This window comes from Cryptomeria japonica, chromosome 3 (assembly GCF_030272615.1).
Source record: "Cryptomeria japonica chromosome 3, Sugi_1.0, whole genome shotgun sequence".
Taxonomy (NCBI): domain Eukaryota; kingdom Viridiplantae; phylum Streptophyta; class Pinopsida; order Cupressales; family Cupressaceae; genus Cryptomeria; species Cryptomeria japonica.
The window spans coordinates 983,863,011-983,878,126 of NC_081407.1; the positions used below are offsets into that span (position 1 = coordinate 983,863,011).

Here is a 15,116-nt window from a genome sequence, read left to right on the forward strand (position 1 = left end):
AGCCAAGGATGGGGAAGCTAGGGGTCAGCCTAAAATCTCATCTCTTTTTAATGTAGGGGAGGGGAAGTTCCTCCCCACAGAACCATGGAAATCATATCATGGAATGTTAGGGGCTTGAACGCCCCTAACAAACAATGCATCTTAAAGTGATGTATATCTGAATCAAAACCAAACATAATTTTCACCCAAGAAACTAAGATGAACTCATTTGAGATCGACCTTTTTGAGAAGAAATTAGGCTTTAGAAAACTAAAGCATTCCCTGACCATGGGGGCTTTAGGAGGCTTGGCAATCATCTGGGATCCTAGATTCTCCTCGTTTTCACCATTAGAGATAAAACAAAATTGGATAGGTGGAGTAGTAGCCTGCTACAACAATAAGTTAAGATTTAATCTAATCAATGTATATGGTCCTATCCAGAATAGGGACAAAGCCCTAGTCTGGTTGGAACTTGAGGCCTTCCTTGGTAATCACCCGAGCGAAGTTTGTATCATTGTTGGAGATTTCAATGCCATCACTAAGGCAGAAGACAAAAGGGGAGGCAATATCAAGCTACCCCTAACGGCTCTGGACTTCAATAACTGGATCAACAAGAATTCTTTGCTAGAAATCCAGATGGCAGAGAATGCCTTTACATGGAACAATAAAAGGATAGGTTTTTGCAATATTGCGGAAAAACTTGATAGATTTTTTATCCATGGAGGGCTTTCAGAGCTCAACTACACCATGGAAGCAAAGATCCTTCCTTTATCTGGCTTTGAACACTTTCCACTTCAACTTAACATCTTGACAGACCACTCCCCTAGAAACTGCCCTTTCAAATTTGAAAGCATGTGGTTCAGGGATGACAACATCATCAACCTAATTGAGCATTTGTGGAATGATTCAGTTTTATCAGGCTCGAAAATGTTTATTGTGGCAAACAAGCTGAAGCTTATCAAAAGGAAGCTCTTGGAGTGGAATAGGGAGAACTTTGGGAACATATTTGACAAGAAACTCTTAATAGAAAAGGATCTTAAGGATGCTAACAAGAAAGTTCTTGCGAATGGGATGAACGAACATCTCTTCCTTAAAGAAAAATCACTACTTTCTGAGTATGAAAAGATTCTGTCAAAAGAAGAGATCTTCTAGAGATAAAAATGTAGGGAATCTTGGCTAAAAGATGGGGATCACAACACCAAGTTCTTCCATAATAGCACCAAGCAGAAGAGATGGGTTAATCGGATCTTGAACATTACGAATAGTCAAGGAACCAACCTGGCAGACCCGAATGATGTTGCCTCAGAAGCTGTAAGGTTCTTTGATGATGTCTTAAACAATACTGATGGCTCCAACCTTAGGGGCCAACTTAATATTATTAATAATCTCCCAAAACTTATTAATGAAGAACACAATAAATGCTTGCTTAAGAAATTCTCTGAGGAGGAAAATGCTGGGATTTTATGGGACTGGAGATCATGGAGGCCTTAGAGGGTGTCAGAAACTCAGGGAAGATTCTCAAGGAGATCAACAATACTTTCCTAGTTCTGATTCCAAAAAAAGAGAAACCAGATAGCTTCAATGATCATAGGCCCATAGCCCTGTGTAACACCCTTTATAAACTCCTTACCAAAACCTTAGCAACTAGACTTCAGAAACTTCTCCCTCTCATCATTAGCAAAGAACAAACAGGCTTTGTGGCCGACAGATCAATCTATGACGGGGTAATAATAGCCCAGGAAGCTATCCACTCGGTCCAGCTTAATAGTGCTCCAAGCATGTTAGTCAAATTAGATATCAGTAAAGCCTATGACAAAGTTGATTAGCGCTTTTTATGCAAATGCTTGGAAGCATTTGGCTTCTCCAAAACTTGGATCAACCTAATTTTTGAATGTATCTCCACACCTAAATTCTCTGTTATGATCAATGACACTCTAAAGGTTTCTTTAGCAGCTTGAGAGGGCTTAGGCAAGGGGACCCCATTTCCCCCTTCCTCTTCATTATTATGCCAGAGGCCCTAGGGAGGACCATCTCAAAGGACAAAGAGGAGGGCGGGATCCAAGGTATTCCCATTATGAGTGGTCTCCCCTCCATTACCCACCAACAATTTGTTGATGACACAATGCTTTTTGGACAAGGAAACATTAGGGAAGCAAGAGCCCTCAAAGGCATCTTCAAATCCTATATGATAGCATCGGGCCAGGAGGTCAATCTGGAGAAGTCGACAATATTTATGTTCAACATTGAGCCTACATCCGGGGAGGAGATCTGTAAAGTTTTGGAGATCAAGCCGGGTCTCCTCCCCTGCAAATATCTAGGCATTCCCCTAGATAAAGGCAGTAGGTATTCAAAATGATGGGATCAATTGGTGGATAAAATCAAATCGAGGATTAACACCTGGAAAGGAAGATGGTTGTCATCTGCAGGCAGGGCAACCTTGGTTAAATCGGTCTTGGCGGCTATGCCCATTTATCAGCTTTCCTGTCAAAATTTATCATCCAAAAAATAGGATGAACTAAACAAACATCTTAGGATGTTCTTCTGGCAAGGTGCCAATGAAGACAAGAAATTATCACTCCTATCTTGGGACAAGATATGCAGACCAAAAGAAGAAGGAGGTGCTGGCATAAAAAATCTCTGTGATCAAGACAAAGCCCTTGGGGCTAAGTTAGTTTGGAGAATGTTCAGACACCCCCACCTGAAATGGGCAAGGTTATTGCACCATAAATACCCTAATGGAGGCAACCCTATCCAAATCTTCAGAGAAAACAACCCACCTAGAGGATCTCGCATTTGGAATTTTATGCTGGAATGCAGAAGTATTATTTCAGACAAACTCACTTGGAACCTTGGTTCTGGGGATGAAGCCCTTTTCTGGTCTGATTCGTGGGGAGGGTACAAGGCTATCGAGAAAATTTATGACTTTGGGGCCTCTCGAGATCTCCTTGAATCACATAGAGGAACACTTTTAAGGTACTACATCTCCCCCTCAATGGATGGGGCGGGGTGGCAATGGATTGAAAGAGAAAATGAGGATATCCCTATAGGGGATAAATGCAAGCTCATGGCAATTGTTAGAGCAAGGAACATCTCCTTTGACCTATACAAGGATAGGCTTGTATGGGATGGATCTCTGAGTGGGGAGTATAATTCTAAGGATGGGTACTCTCATATAACAAGAGCTCACCTTAGACCCTTGACTAAGATACCTTTGAAACTCTATTGGGATAGGTACTGCCTTCCCAAGGCTGGAGTCTTCACTTGGCTTGCTCTCCATAATAAGCTCTTGATGACTGATAAATTCAGAAGGATGGGGTATGAGGGACCTAGCAGATGTCCTCTCTGTGAGATGAATGAAGAAGACACCAACCATCTCCTCCTCAATTGCACCTATGAAAACCAATGTTGGGTCTGGTTCACCAAGAAACTTAACTGGTCCTCTGCCTTTCCCCAATCCATTTTAGGGATGCTCAAGGCCTGGCCTCTCCTTAGACGAGGTTGTCTTTTTGAAGGATTATGGATCTCTCTTCCATCTTCCATAATGTGGGAACTATGGAAGGAGAGAAATAGACATCTTTTCAACAATGAAAAACTAGATGTGCATCGGGTAATCAATAAAATTGAGGCTGCCATCATTGAACTCATAAACAATCGGATCTTCTTTGGTATGAAGAAGAATGCCATTGTTACCTATTGGGATGAAAAGATGAAAGGTCAGTGGGAGGGTCTATCTATCCCACCCTTTGTGGGGGATGGTCCTAAGGGAAACCTTAGGAGAAGATCTGATTGTAGATGGCATCCTCTAGGCGAGGGATGGCTTAAGTTAAACTTTGATAGGGCGACCTGGGGAAATCCAGGAGTGGCAGGTATACGATGCTCTGTCCACAACTAGGAAGGTAAAGAAATAGCCTTTCGGGCATCCCTTGTAGGCATAAAATCCAATAATTGGGCGGAATTGATGGCCTTGGTGGAAGGCCTGCATCTTTGTAAGAAATTAGGAGTGAAGAAATTAGATATTGAAGGGGATTCTGCTATAATTGTCAATGCTCTCAGAAAAGGCAGCATGCCCAATTGGAGACTCAACACCCTGTTGTCTCGGGCCATTGATTTATGCCGAGGGTTTGAGAGGTTCACGATCAATCATATCTATAGGGAAGGTAACAAAAGGGTAGATGAGTTAGCTAACATGGGAGTGGATGGCATCCATCTCCCCTCAGACCTAATCTAAAGCTCTTCATTCACAATTATATGCTTATACTTACCCTGTCAATCTCGCCAACCCAGTCAAACTTCAACACTTTAAAAAAAAATATTAACAACAAATTAAATATATATAAACTCTTATTTAGTCTTATTACCTAATATCCTACCTTTATAGATCCTTATACATACATACATACATACATACATATATATATGCCTATATATATATATGTTATTATATGAATATATATATGCCTATTTATTTATATGTTATTATATGAATATATATATGCCTATATATATATATATAGGCATATATATATATATATATATATATATATATATATATATAGGCATATATATATATTCATATAATAACATATAAATAAATAGGCTTATTAAAGGAATAAATATATACGTATATAAATATACATGTATTTATATATACATATATACCTGTATATATAAGCCTACACACACACACACACACACACACACACACACATATAGGACTTCTATATATAAGCCCATATATATACATATACATATATAGAACTTATATATACATATATATGAGATACATGTATATTTATATAGAGTCATACACCGATCCAGCTTCATATATAATCTTGGCAAACTGTCAAGCATATATCCTATTTTGATTTATCAGTAATGAAAAATATGTAAGTTTTACTACTAGTAGGAGGCAATAGTATACAGGAATAGGCATAGGTATATAAACATGCATGCACATTTCGCCACATCAGAAATGTGCAGACATGGGTATATAGGTATTACTATTCATATATACATTGCATTCTATTAGGATTAGAACTTACCTAGCCATTTAAATTCTGCCATTTTTCTTTTATTTGCCATCTAAATTTAGTAAACCTTAGCTATTAGGAGGAATGTGCCTTGGCGGACATCATGCATCAGCATCTCCTCCTCGATTAGTACCACAATAACGACACCCTAGTAATGTTGAGGTGACGCTCCCTCAGTGATTTGAAATTTGGAGTACCCTCAGCTTGAAGGCTTAAGGCGGTCGTAATTATGACTTAGATCTTCAAAGATCACAATCCTTGCATCGTGACCCTCTGATCTTCAACTAGACTAGTTGCACATCACGAAGCATTATCTCGCCAGCTCTATTTAGGCTGATAAGTTGGTTCCCTTGTTTATTTCTCATTTAGCTTCGATGGATACCCCTCTTAGGCTTCTAGGGCTGAAACGACAAATGGCTTTTGTTGGAGAGATCAAAGAGGAAAGAATGAAAGGCATTCTAGCCCAACAAAATCCGTTGATCACTGGGGCCGTGATGAAAACTCTGGGGAAAGACTTTATCCTAAATGAGGACCGAACTAGAGCGAACCCTGACATTGCAGCCATGTTCCTAGCTTTCGCCATGCATTTAGAGAAAGATAGAGAAATAGTGGTGAAGCTGTGTAAAAAGGTCTTCAAAAAGGATGTCTTGGGCGAATTAGAAAGGGTAGTGGTCAACATTGATGAGGAGCTTACGACTCCCAAACCCAGGGACTATGATGTTCTTATCAAAAATAATAATCCATTCCCTCGATTCCCCATCTTGGTTATTGAGGATCCCGCGACTTTTGAAGCTTACCACCCTGTCAGAAGCAAAAAATTCCTCTTCCTCTCATGGATTCTTCAGGTCAAAAAACCCCCTCGGGAGAAATGGTTGATTAACTATCTTGAAGCTGAGAATATCATGATCATCCCGGATAATATGTCAATTCCTCCATCTCCTGCAGACCTCTCAGTGGCAAAGCCAGAGAACTCCAGCTCCAGGTACCCTCACAAGCAAGGAAGGAAAGGCTGAGGTTCTTCTAGTATGGAAAGGCTCCTGGTTTTTGGCACTCCGGGCTTTGGGCTATGATAAATGTTTATGTGGCCACTAAGGGGGGTCTGTCTCTGTTGTTTCTTTTTGTCTTCGATGAACTCTCTTTAATTTTGCTTTCTTCAGACTATACATGGTAAAAAGACCTGTGGATGTTTTATACATACTGTCGAGATCTAGTTATGTTGTCATTTATCTTTGAATGATGGGTTTAGTTAATTCTCTGTTCATTCCACTATCTATCTCGCTTTTCAGGTAATATAGGCTCAATATGACATATATATGTATGTATGTATATATATGTATGTATATGTATGTATATATATGTATGTATATATATGTATGTATATATATATATACATATATGTATGTGTATATATATATATGTATATATTTATATACATATATGTATATATATATATACATATGTATATATATATATACATATGTATATATATATATACATATATATATATATATATACATATGTATATATATATATACATATATGTATATAAATATATACATATATATATATACACATACATATATGTACATATATATATATATACATATGTATATATGTATATATGTATATATACATATATACATATATACATATGTATATATCTATACATATATATATGTATACATATGTATATATGTATACATATATATGTATATGTATATATACATATGTATATATGTATATATGTATATATACATATATACATATATACATATGTATATATACATATACATATATATATATATATGTATACATATATATATATGTATATATACATATACATATACATATGTATATATACATATACATATACATATGTATATGTATATATACATATACATATGTATATGTATACATATATACATATATATAGATACATATGTATAGATATATACATATTTATATACATATGTATAGATATATACATATATATATACATATGTATAGATATGTATAGATATATACATATGTATGTATATATGTATATATATATGTATATATCTATACATATCTATACATATGTATATATATATGTATATATCTATACATATGTATATATCTATACATATGTATATATATACACATCTATACATATATATATATATACACACACACACACACACACAACATTTTCTCAGCTATCTTTCAGAATAAGCTCATCTATGGGCATTAAACTCTTTCTAGCATAGTCGGCTTTGTGTCCTTTCAGAAGTTTTCATAATCCCTTGAGCATTATCATATTAGTAGTCACTCTCTTTAGACATTTTTGAGCCTTATGACAGGGAAGTGAGTTCGATTTTTAAATCAATGATGGATGGCAAGTCTCCTCATTCTATGTAGAATTGGTTTCGGAAGGGCTATTTTTTGGTTGAATATGGTTTTCTCCAAAAACCTCCTTTGGAGGTTTTGGTACTAATCGACCATTTTGGTTACATAATTTATTTTGGCTAACAACTTGAGTTATTATAATATTATAGGTTGGAAATCAAGGCAGGTATGATCTGCTGTGAGATCTAGTTAAGTTAGCTTGAATATCTCATGAAGTTTGAACTCTATGTTTTATTCTAACATCGTGCTAGGTTGAAAGGTGTTATGAGGATATTGTGCAGTTTAGGGGTGTGGTCAGCTCCATTCAGGCATTTCAGGTAAAGATAGGGCTGTCACTCAAGATCAAGGAGGTCACTTGCAGAGAAAGGGCATCTTGCAGCTCTTGGAAATTGTGATGTTTTTACCATCTCTCTCTTGTAGACCCCCTTGGACATATGGTCCAGAGATTCTTGCATAATCTCCATTATTGTAATCTATCTCTTGTATATTTTTCTGATCCATTAATGGATCTAGGCTAGACCGGAGGTTTTGTTTCCTCCATTCTTTCCTATCGGTGCCCACACTGAATGGAGGTGTATTTTTAATTATTTCTTAATTAATAGAATTTCTCTAGCTTTGGCCTTTTATCAATATATATATATATATATATATATATATATATATATATATATATATATATATATATATATATATATATATATATATATATATATATATATATATATATATATATATGAAAAAATACAAATGTACAATAAAGACTATATGACATGGAGAAATACCCATACATCAAGATTTTCAAAACAAAATTATAGTAATTTAATGTCTCGAAATGGTTTGTCTTTAAATACCCACCACATTTAAAAATACTCAATTTTTTTTTCTAATATTAAATAGATTTTTTTCCTCGTATACAATAAATTTAAGACTTAAAATACACAAAATACAAATATCAAAATGTAAAATTTAATATATATTAGTAAGCCAAGAGCCCAATTCTAATATGAAATATAGAGTGTAGACTTAATAATTTCTATAAAAATTAAAAAAAAAAGAGGAAAATGTAAAATTTCAATGAGAATTCAAGAAAACAAAATTATAATTCAAAATTGTATAAATTTTAATGTATTAAGAATTAATTTCAATTATTTTAAAGACTTTTTAACAATCAATAATGATTAAAAAAATTAACTGTAAATAATATTAAATTATTAATTAAAAATAAAATTTAAATAACAATTCTAATTATTTATTATTGATTGGTTAGAATTATTCAAAAATAATTCATAATTTTGACATCTTAGATTATGGCAACATGATTTATAATTTTCTTAAAATTTTGGTCATTTTAACAAATATTATAAAGTTGTAAAATAAACTAAAATTCATAAATTACTAAAAAACATCATGACCTAAACAAGGTCTTTTATTATCTTGCAAATATTAAAGAAATATATTGGAAGTTAAAAAATGATTTTTAATGGTTATTATTTAGTGTAAATCAATTTAATGATTACTATTTTTTAAAATTCACATGACAAACACAATCCTTTATAAATAATTGTAAACAATTAATAATATTTTTACACTGAAAGCCTTACTTATTTAAGATGGGCGACCTATTGATTGAAATCAATGATCCAAATTTTATTATGTTTGTTGGAAGACGATTGAAAACTAATGGATAGTTCAATTTTGATGGGTTGAAAGTGTATACACCTAAAAATGGTCTGAAGATAATTAAATAAGCAATTATTTAATTAATCCCCCTTCCTAATTTAATTGAATTCATTAGGCAATTCGATTAAATTTATCCCTTTTATCTACTTATTAATAAATCTAAGGATTTATTTAATAGGTTCATTTCAATAGTCACCTTTGATTAATTAATTCAAATTAGTTAATCTTCCCCCCCATTTCAATCAATTCTTCTAATCCTCTAATTAATTAAAACAAATCAATTTATGAGGAGTTGAGAATTAATTAGTCTTTTCTTATTATTTGAATTTCTAAATTCAAATTACCCACATGCTTCCTAACTTCTAACCACCTAACCTAACCATCCCTCTAACTAACCCATTCCACCTAACCTTGGGTTTAACTAACCCTATCCTATCTTGCACATTCTAACCTCCTTATCCTAACCTCCTATGGTGTGGATATTTTCTTCTTGAGACACATGACACTATGGCCACGTCTCCTCTCTTGGACACTTTCCCTTTTATGAGCAAAACTCCTTGACACTTGTCACCATAGAGATGACAAGTGTCTCTTCCTCCAACCTCTTCTCCAACCTCCTCCAATTTCACCCTTGATATCTTCAGACTCAATCTTGACCGTTGATTCCTGCCACGTCACCCCTGGCCTTGGAAATCCTATAAATATACCTCATTTTGGAGTAATAAGGATCCCATCTCATTTCATCTTATGCATTGTTATTATAGGCAGATCCGATCTCATTTTTATCTTATGCATTGTTACTATAGGCATACCATTTGAGCATTGTTGTTTTAAGCAATTGCATCTTAGATTTAGTTTAATTTGATCATTTTCTAGCATAATTGTTGAATCATAGCTTAATCATGCATATCATTATCTTAATTAGTCTCTTGGATCAATCTGGCACAATCAATCTCATCTTTGCATATCATTATGATTTCAAATCCTCCGTCTAGGTGTAGTCAAGTCACTGGGATTGCTTATCCAGATCTAAGAGCAAATCCATACTTGCATCTCTTAGGAGGCGATAGGTCGCTTTGTCATGGTTCATCTTTGTTTGCTTATTATTTTCTAACCATGCTTGTAATGATCTATTGAGTGTTTTGTGTTGTAGCTGCAGGTATCACACTTCACAGGCACGACAGAAAGTACTCTATCAATGCGTACATTCAGTGCATTTAGTCATCAACATTTATAGAATACTCCTTCATGGTTCACCTTTCCTTCAAACTATGTACTCCAAAGAACCTTTTTCCAACTGCCTCGTGTCCGTAGAATGCTTTGCAATTTTGAGTATTAATCAACCAACAACATATACTTAATGTAATGAAATAAAAACCAAGCAAAATGTGAATTGTAAATAGTTTAATATTGAGGATGAGGTCATCCCCTTTTACCCTATTTAAGTTCACTTTATAAATTTTTAAAGCTATATTTGGTTTATCATCTCACTCGATTTTGACTACCTATGTTTGAGGAAGATTTAGCTACTTTCTTTCCTAAGCAAAATTTGTTTTTTGTTTTTAATTTTTTTGGAAATGATTTTTAAAGCTATATTTGGAAATGGTTTGTTTTTAAATACCCACCACATTTAAAAATACTCAATTTTTTTTCTAATGTTAAATAGATTTTTTTCCTCATATACAATAAATTTAAGACTTAAAATACACAAAATACAATATCAAAATGCAAAATTTAATATGTATTAGTAAGCGAAGAGCCCAATTCAAATTTGAAATATAGAGTGTAGACTTAGTAATTTCTGTAAAAAAAATAAATTTAAAAAGAGAAAAATGTAAAATATCAATGAGAATTCAAAAAAAAATTATAATTCAAAATTGTATAAATTTTAATTGTAGTAAGAATTAATTTCAATTGTTTTAAAGACTTTTTAACAATTAATAATGATTAAAAAAAATAACTGTAAATAATATTAAATTATTAATTAAAAATAAAATTTAAATAACAATTCTAATTATTTATTATTGATTGTTTAGAATTATTAAAAAATAATTCATAATTTTGACATGTTATATTGTGGCAACATGATTTATAATTTTCTTAAAATTTTTATCATTTTGACAAATATTGTAAAATTATAAAATAAACTAAAATTCATAAATTACTTAAAAACATCATGACCTAATTAAGGTCTTTTATTATCTTGCAAAAATGAAAGATATATATATTGAAAGTAATTTTTTTTTAATGGTTATTAATTACTGTAAATCAGTTTAATGATTACTATTTTTTGAAATTCATATTACAAACATAATCCTTTATAAATAATTGTGAACAATTAATAATATTTTTATGCTGAAAGCCTTACTTATTTGACATGGACGGCCTATTGATTGAGATCAATGGTCCAAAGTTTATTATGTTTGTTGCAAGACGATTGAAAATTGATGGGTCATTCGATTTTGATGGGTTGAAAGTACTCTATCAATGCATACATTCAACGCCTTTAGTCATCATCATTTCTAGAATACTCCTTCACAGTTCACTTTTCCTTCAAACTATGTACTCCAAAGAACCTTTTTCCAATAGCTTCATGTTCGTAGAATGCTTTGCAATTTTGAGTACATTAATCAACCAACAATATATATTTAATGTAATGAAATAAAAACCAAATGTGAATTTTAAATAGTTTAATATTGAAAATGAGGTCATCCCCTTTTACCCCATTTAAGTTCACTTCATAAATTTTTAAAGCTATCTTTGGTTTATCATCTAACTCGATTTTGACTACCTATGTTTGAGGAAGATTTCGCTGCTTTCTTTCCTAAGAAAACTTTGTTTTATGTTTTTAAATTTTATGTGAATGACATTTAAATATGGGTTTTGCTAAAGTGATATTTATTTATTAATGCTAGAAAAATTGAGGTGTAAGAATGGTCAACCTAATACCAAATTTTGTATGACTTATTCATTATTCTTTGCATATGATTGAATGTATTCAGTGGTACTTTTAATTGATCATGACATTTTTTTTTGTCTTAGGAATAGATATTCTAGAATGTTAGATATTAAGATAAGTAAGAGTTGTTCAATCATTCAAAAATAAGTGGATTTTTTTATCTATAAAAATAGTATATATTCAACTTTCTTTATTTTATTTTATAATGACGTGTTATTTTTTTTAATAAGACAACAAAACCTATACATTGTTGAACTTTATCAAATGCAAACTCTTCAAACAATAAAAAATAGGTCCAAAAACTCCATGTTTGTTCTCTCATTTATTTCTACATAATTTTATTTCCTCATATGCACTGTACTATTTTATTATTGCCAACTTGCAATTTTTTAATTTGCAAATTTCAAATATGCAAAAATAAGAATACAGTAGATTTTAGTTTTACTATTTATATATAATTAATTTCAAAGTCACTATATTCCATACTTCCGATGCTAAAAATTGGGCATTAATATCTACCTTATTATGTGGGTGATATCTCAATGCCATGCTTTTCATTTTCAATTGAATGGTACAATATTTAAATATTTCATATCTTTAACATATAAATTTTATGTATGTATTCCTCATTCAAGATTTAAATTAATCGAAGAACAATCTTAATCCTAAAATTTTTGTATATTAATAAATTAATGGTATTCCGCCATAGTGTACAAAGTGTATGGAAGAATGACTTTCTATGATATTGCCTCCAATCTAACAATTTACTTGATAAGTAAGTTGGCTCCAATCTAACGATTTACTTTACTTCAAGTAATGTAACTGAATGGGTTGGTGCAATTTGAAATTGTTTCATTCTCTCATATACATTACAAATACTTTTTGAGCAAACTATGAAACACTATTATATTTTCATGTATATATACACTACAATTTCTAACATATAAAGCTATCATTCCTTTCAATGACTTGATATTAGAAATTGATAATTGTTCTCTACATAACAAATTCTTAAAATAGACCAAGAAATTAATGGAAGAACAATCTTAATCCTAAATTTTTTGTATATTAATAGATTAATGATATTCCGCCATAGTGTACAAAATGTATGGAAGAATGACTTTCTATGATATTGCCTCCAATCTAACAATTTACATAACAAATTCTTAAAATAGACCAAAATTTTTCGTAAACCACTTTACAGACCTCCTCAACTTACCCATTGCACCCCAAGAATTGCTAGCTTTAATACCAATGGTACCGGTTAACAATAATAGTTCTAGTTCCTCACTGAAGGGATAGGAATAAACTTTTTAATTCAGTGTTTGTTTATGCAAGTTGAATTCTCCTCCATCACTAAAATATTCTCTGCAAAGTGGTATGCATTTATCTTGAGTTTTTGGCCGTAGCTTTTTTATACGTCTATAATACTCCTCGTCTGCTTTTAAGTTGTATAATATATTTGCATGTTTATTAAATATTACAAATTTGCCCCTGAAGTTAATACGTTTATATGAATTTTCCAATTGGATTTAAGTCACCGTATGATCAAATAATATGCTTTGACGATAGCGGTGAATGACGGCTATCCGAAAAAACAATTGACAACCTTTCTGGCGTGAGTTTCCGGCAACGTGAGACGGTTAAAAAAAACGGACGTCGTGAGACAATTTCCCGGTGGGAGCTTCCCCACAGGGAATAGCCTATCGGCTAATTAGGTGTTAGCAAAGATCACTTATCCTTAGCAAATAAAAACATTAGACAATGTGGGGAAACAAATTATAAATTGTGAGGATCTACCGTATCATTTGAGTGACACATACATGTTCAGATGTGCACACACAAAGATCAAACTGACACATACGGATTTGAATTTAGATAGAATACAATTAGCGGTTGGATCTGAAAAAGGTCCAATTTGTACTGCCGATAGCAATTAGATCTGTTGTTTTTATCTCTTGGTTCTTTTCCCTTCGAAGATAAAAAATTATGGAGTACGAACATTCACAAAAATGGCTAATAATTAAACCCTGATGACTAAATTTGTAGCTATGTCATCATGCAAATGAATTGTTATTTGATTCTGAGGACAAATCCCCAGAATCAGCCCTTACTGTTTTGTACCCACGCTACTAATGTTACAAAAGCTTCTTAAGACATTAAATAAAAGTATATATATATATATATATACATATATATGTATATATATATACACTACTAATGTTACAAAAGCTTCTTAAGACATTAAATAAAAGTATATATATATATATATATATAGCCCCCGTAGGGCAACAAAATCAACAACTGTTGTTGATGATCCAAACAATACAATCATGTGGCTCTCCATTCCTGAGATGTGCACAAACCTGACAATCCTACTACTAAAAAAGCAACTTGGTGTCCACCAAAAGGCTGGAAAATAGCAGCCATTAACATACAACCCACAATAGGCATTGAGCCTAAAACATGTTCCAAACAATATATGGCCTTTACTGTCTGAGTGCTTAATTAATATTTTATGTAAAGAGATTACAAATAAAAATACTTACACTATATTGTGACAAGGACAAAAGATAGAGTTTTCATGCATCCATTGCTTTTTCAGTTCCACGACACACCTTTGTTTCCACCCTTTGTCTTTGCAAGTGTGAAACTGCTAAAGCTTCACCAAAGATTTCAGAACCTCTAGTGACTCCCATGCTTACAACTAAAAAAGTTTGTTCTTTTCAACAAATTGTTTCATGATTTCTTTAGTCTTCTGTTAAGGTATAGTACATATGAACCAAATTATATGGGCTATCATTGGTAGGTGGACGCCAGTTGCTTCACTTGCAAACAAAAAAACAAAGTTCCCCTAGACATTTCAATGAACCTTAAAACTAACCTCAAAAGGCATTGCAAATATCAAATAACTTCAAAAACCTGCAGGCATAATTAAGTACAACAACAACTTGCAAATTATAATCACAAATTTACTACAATAGGAATATAATTATCATCAAAGGACATCTAAGTTGTACTAGAAATACCAACTTCTTTAATCTCATTCATTTGCATATTAAAATTCAAATTGTAATATG

General features: G+C 32.5%; 1 protein-coding gene across 1 annotated transcript; it reads left to right on the forward strand.

The window, feature by feature from the left end:
- Positions 1-267: 267 nt before the first annotated feature.
- LOC131076177 (uncharacterized) lies at positions 268-1,131 on the forward strand. The gene has a single exon (XM_058013227.1). The coding sequence runs from the start codon at positions 268-270 to the stop codon at positions 1,129-1,131; it is 864 nt and encodes a 287-aa protein (XP_057869210.1).
- Positions 1,132-15,116: the final 13,985 nt, after the last annotated feature.

Coding starts and splice junctions, on each gene's coding strand:
- LOC131076177 (XM_058013227.1), top strand. CDS start 268: ATGGGGGCTTTAGGAGGCTTGGCAATCATCTGGGATCCTAGATTCTCC.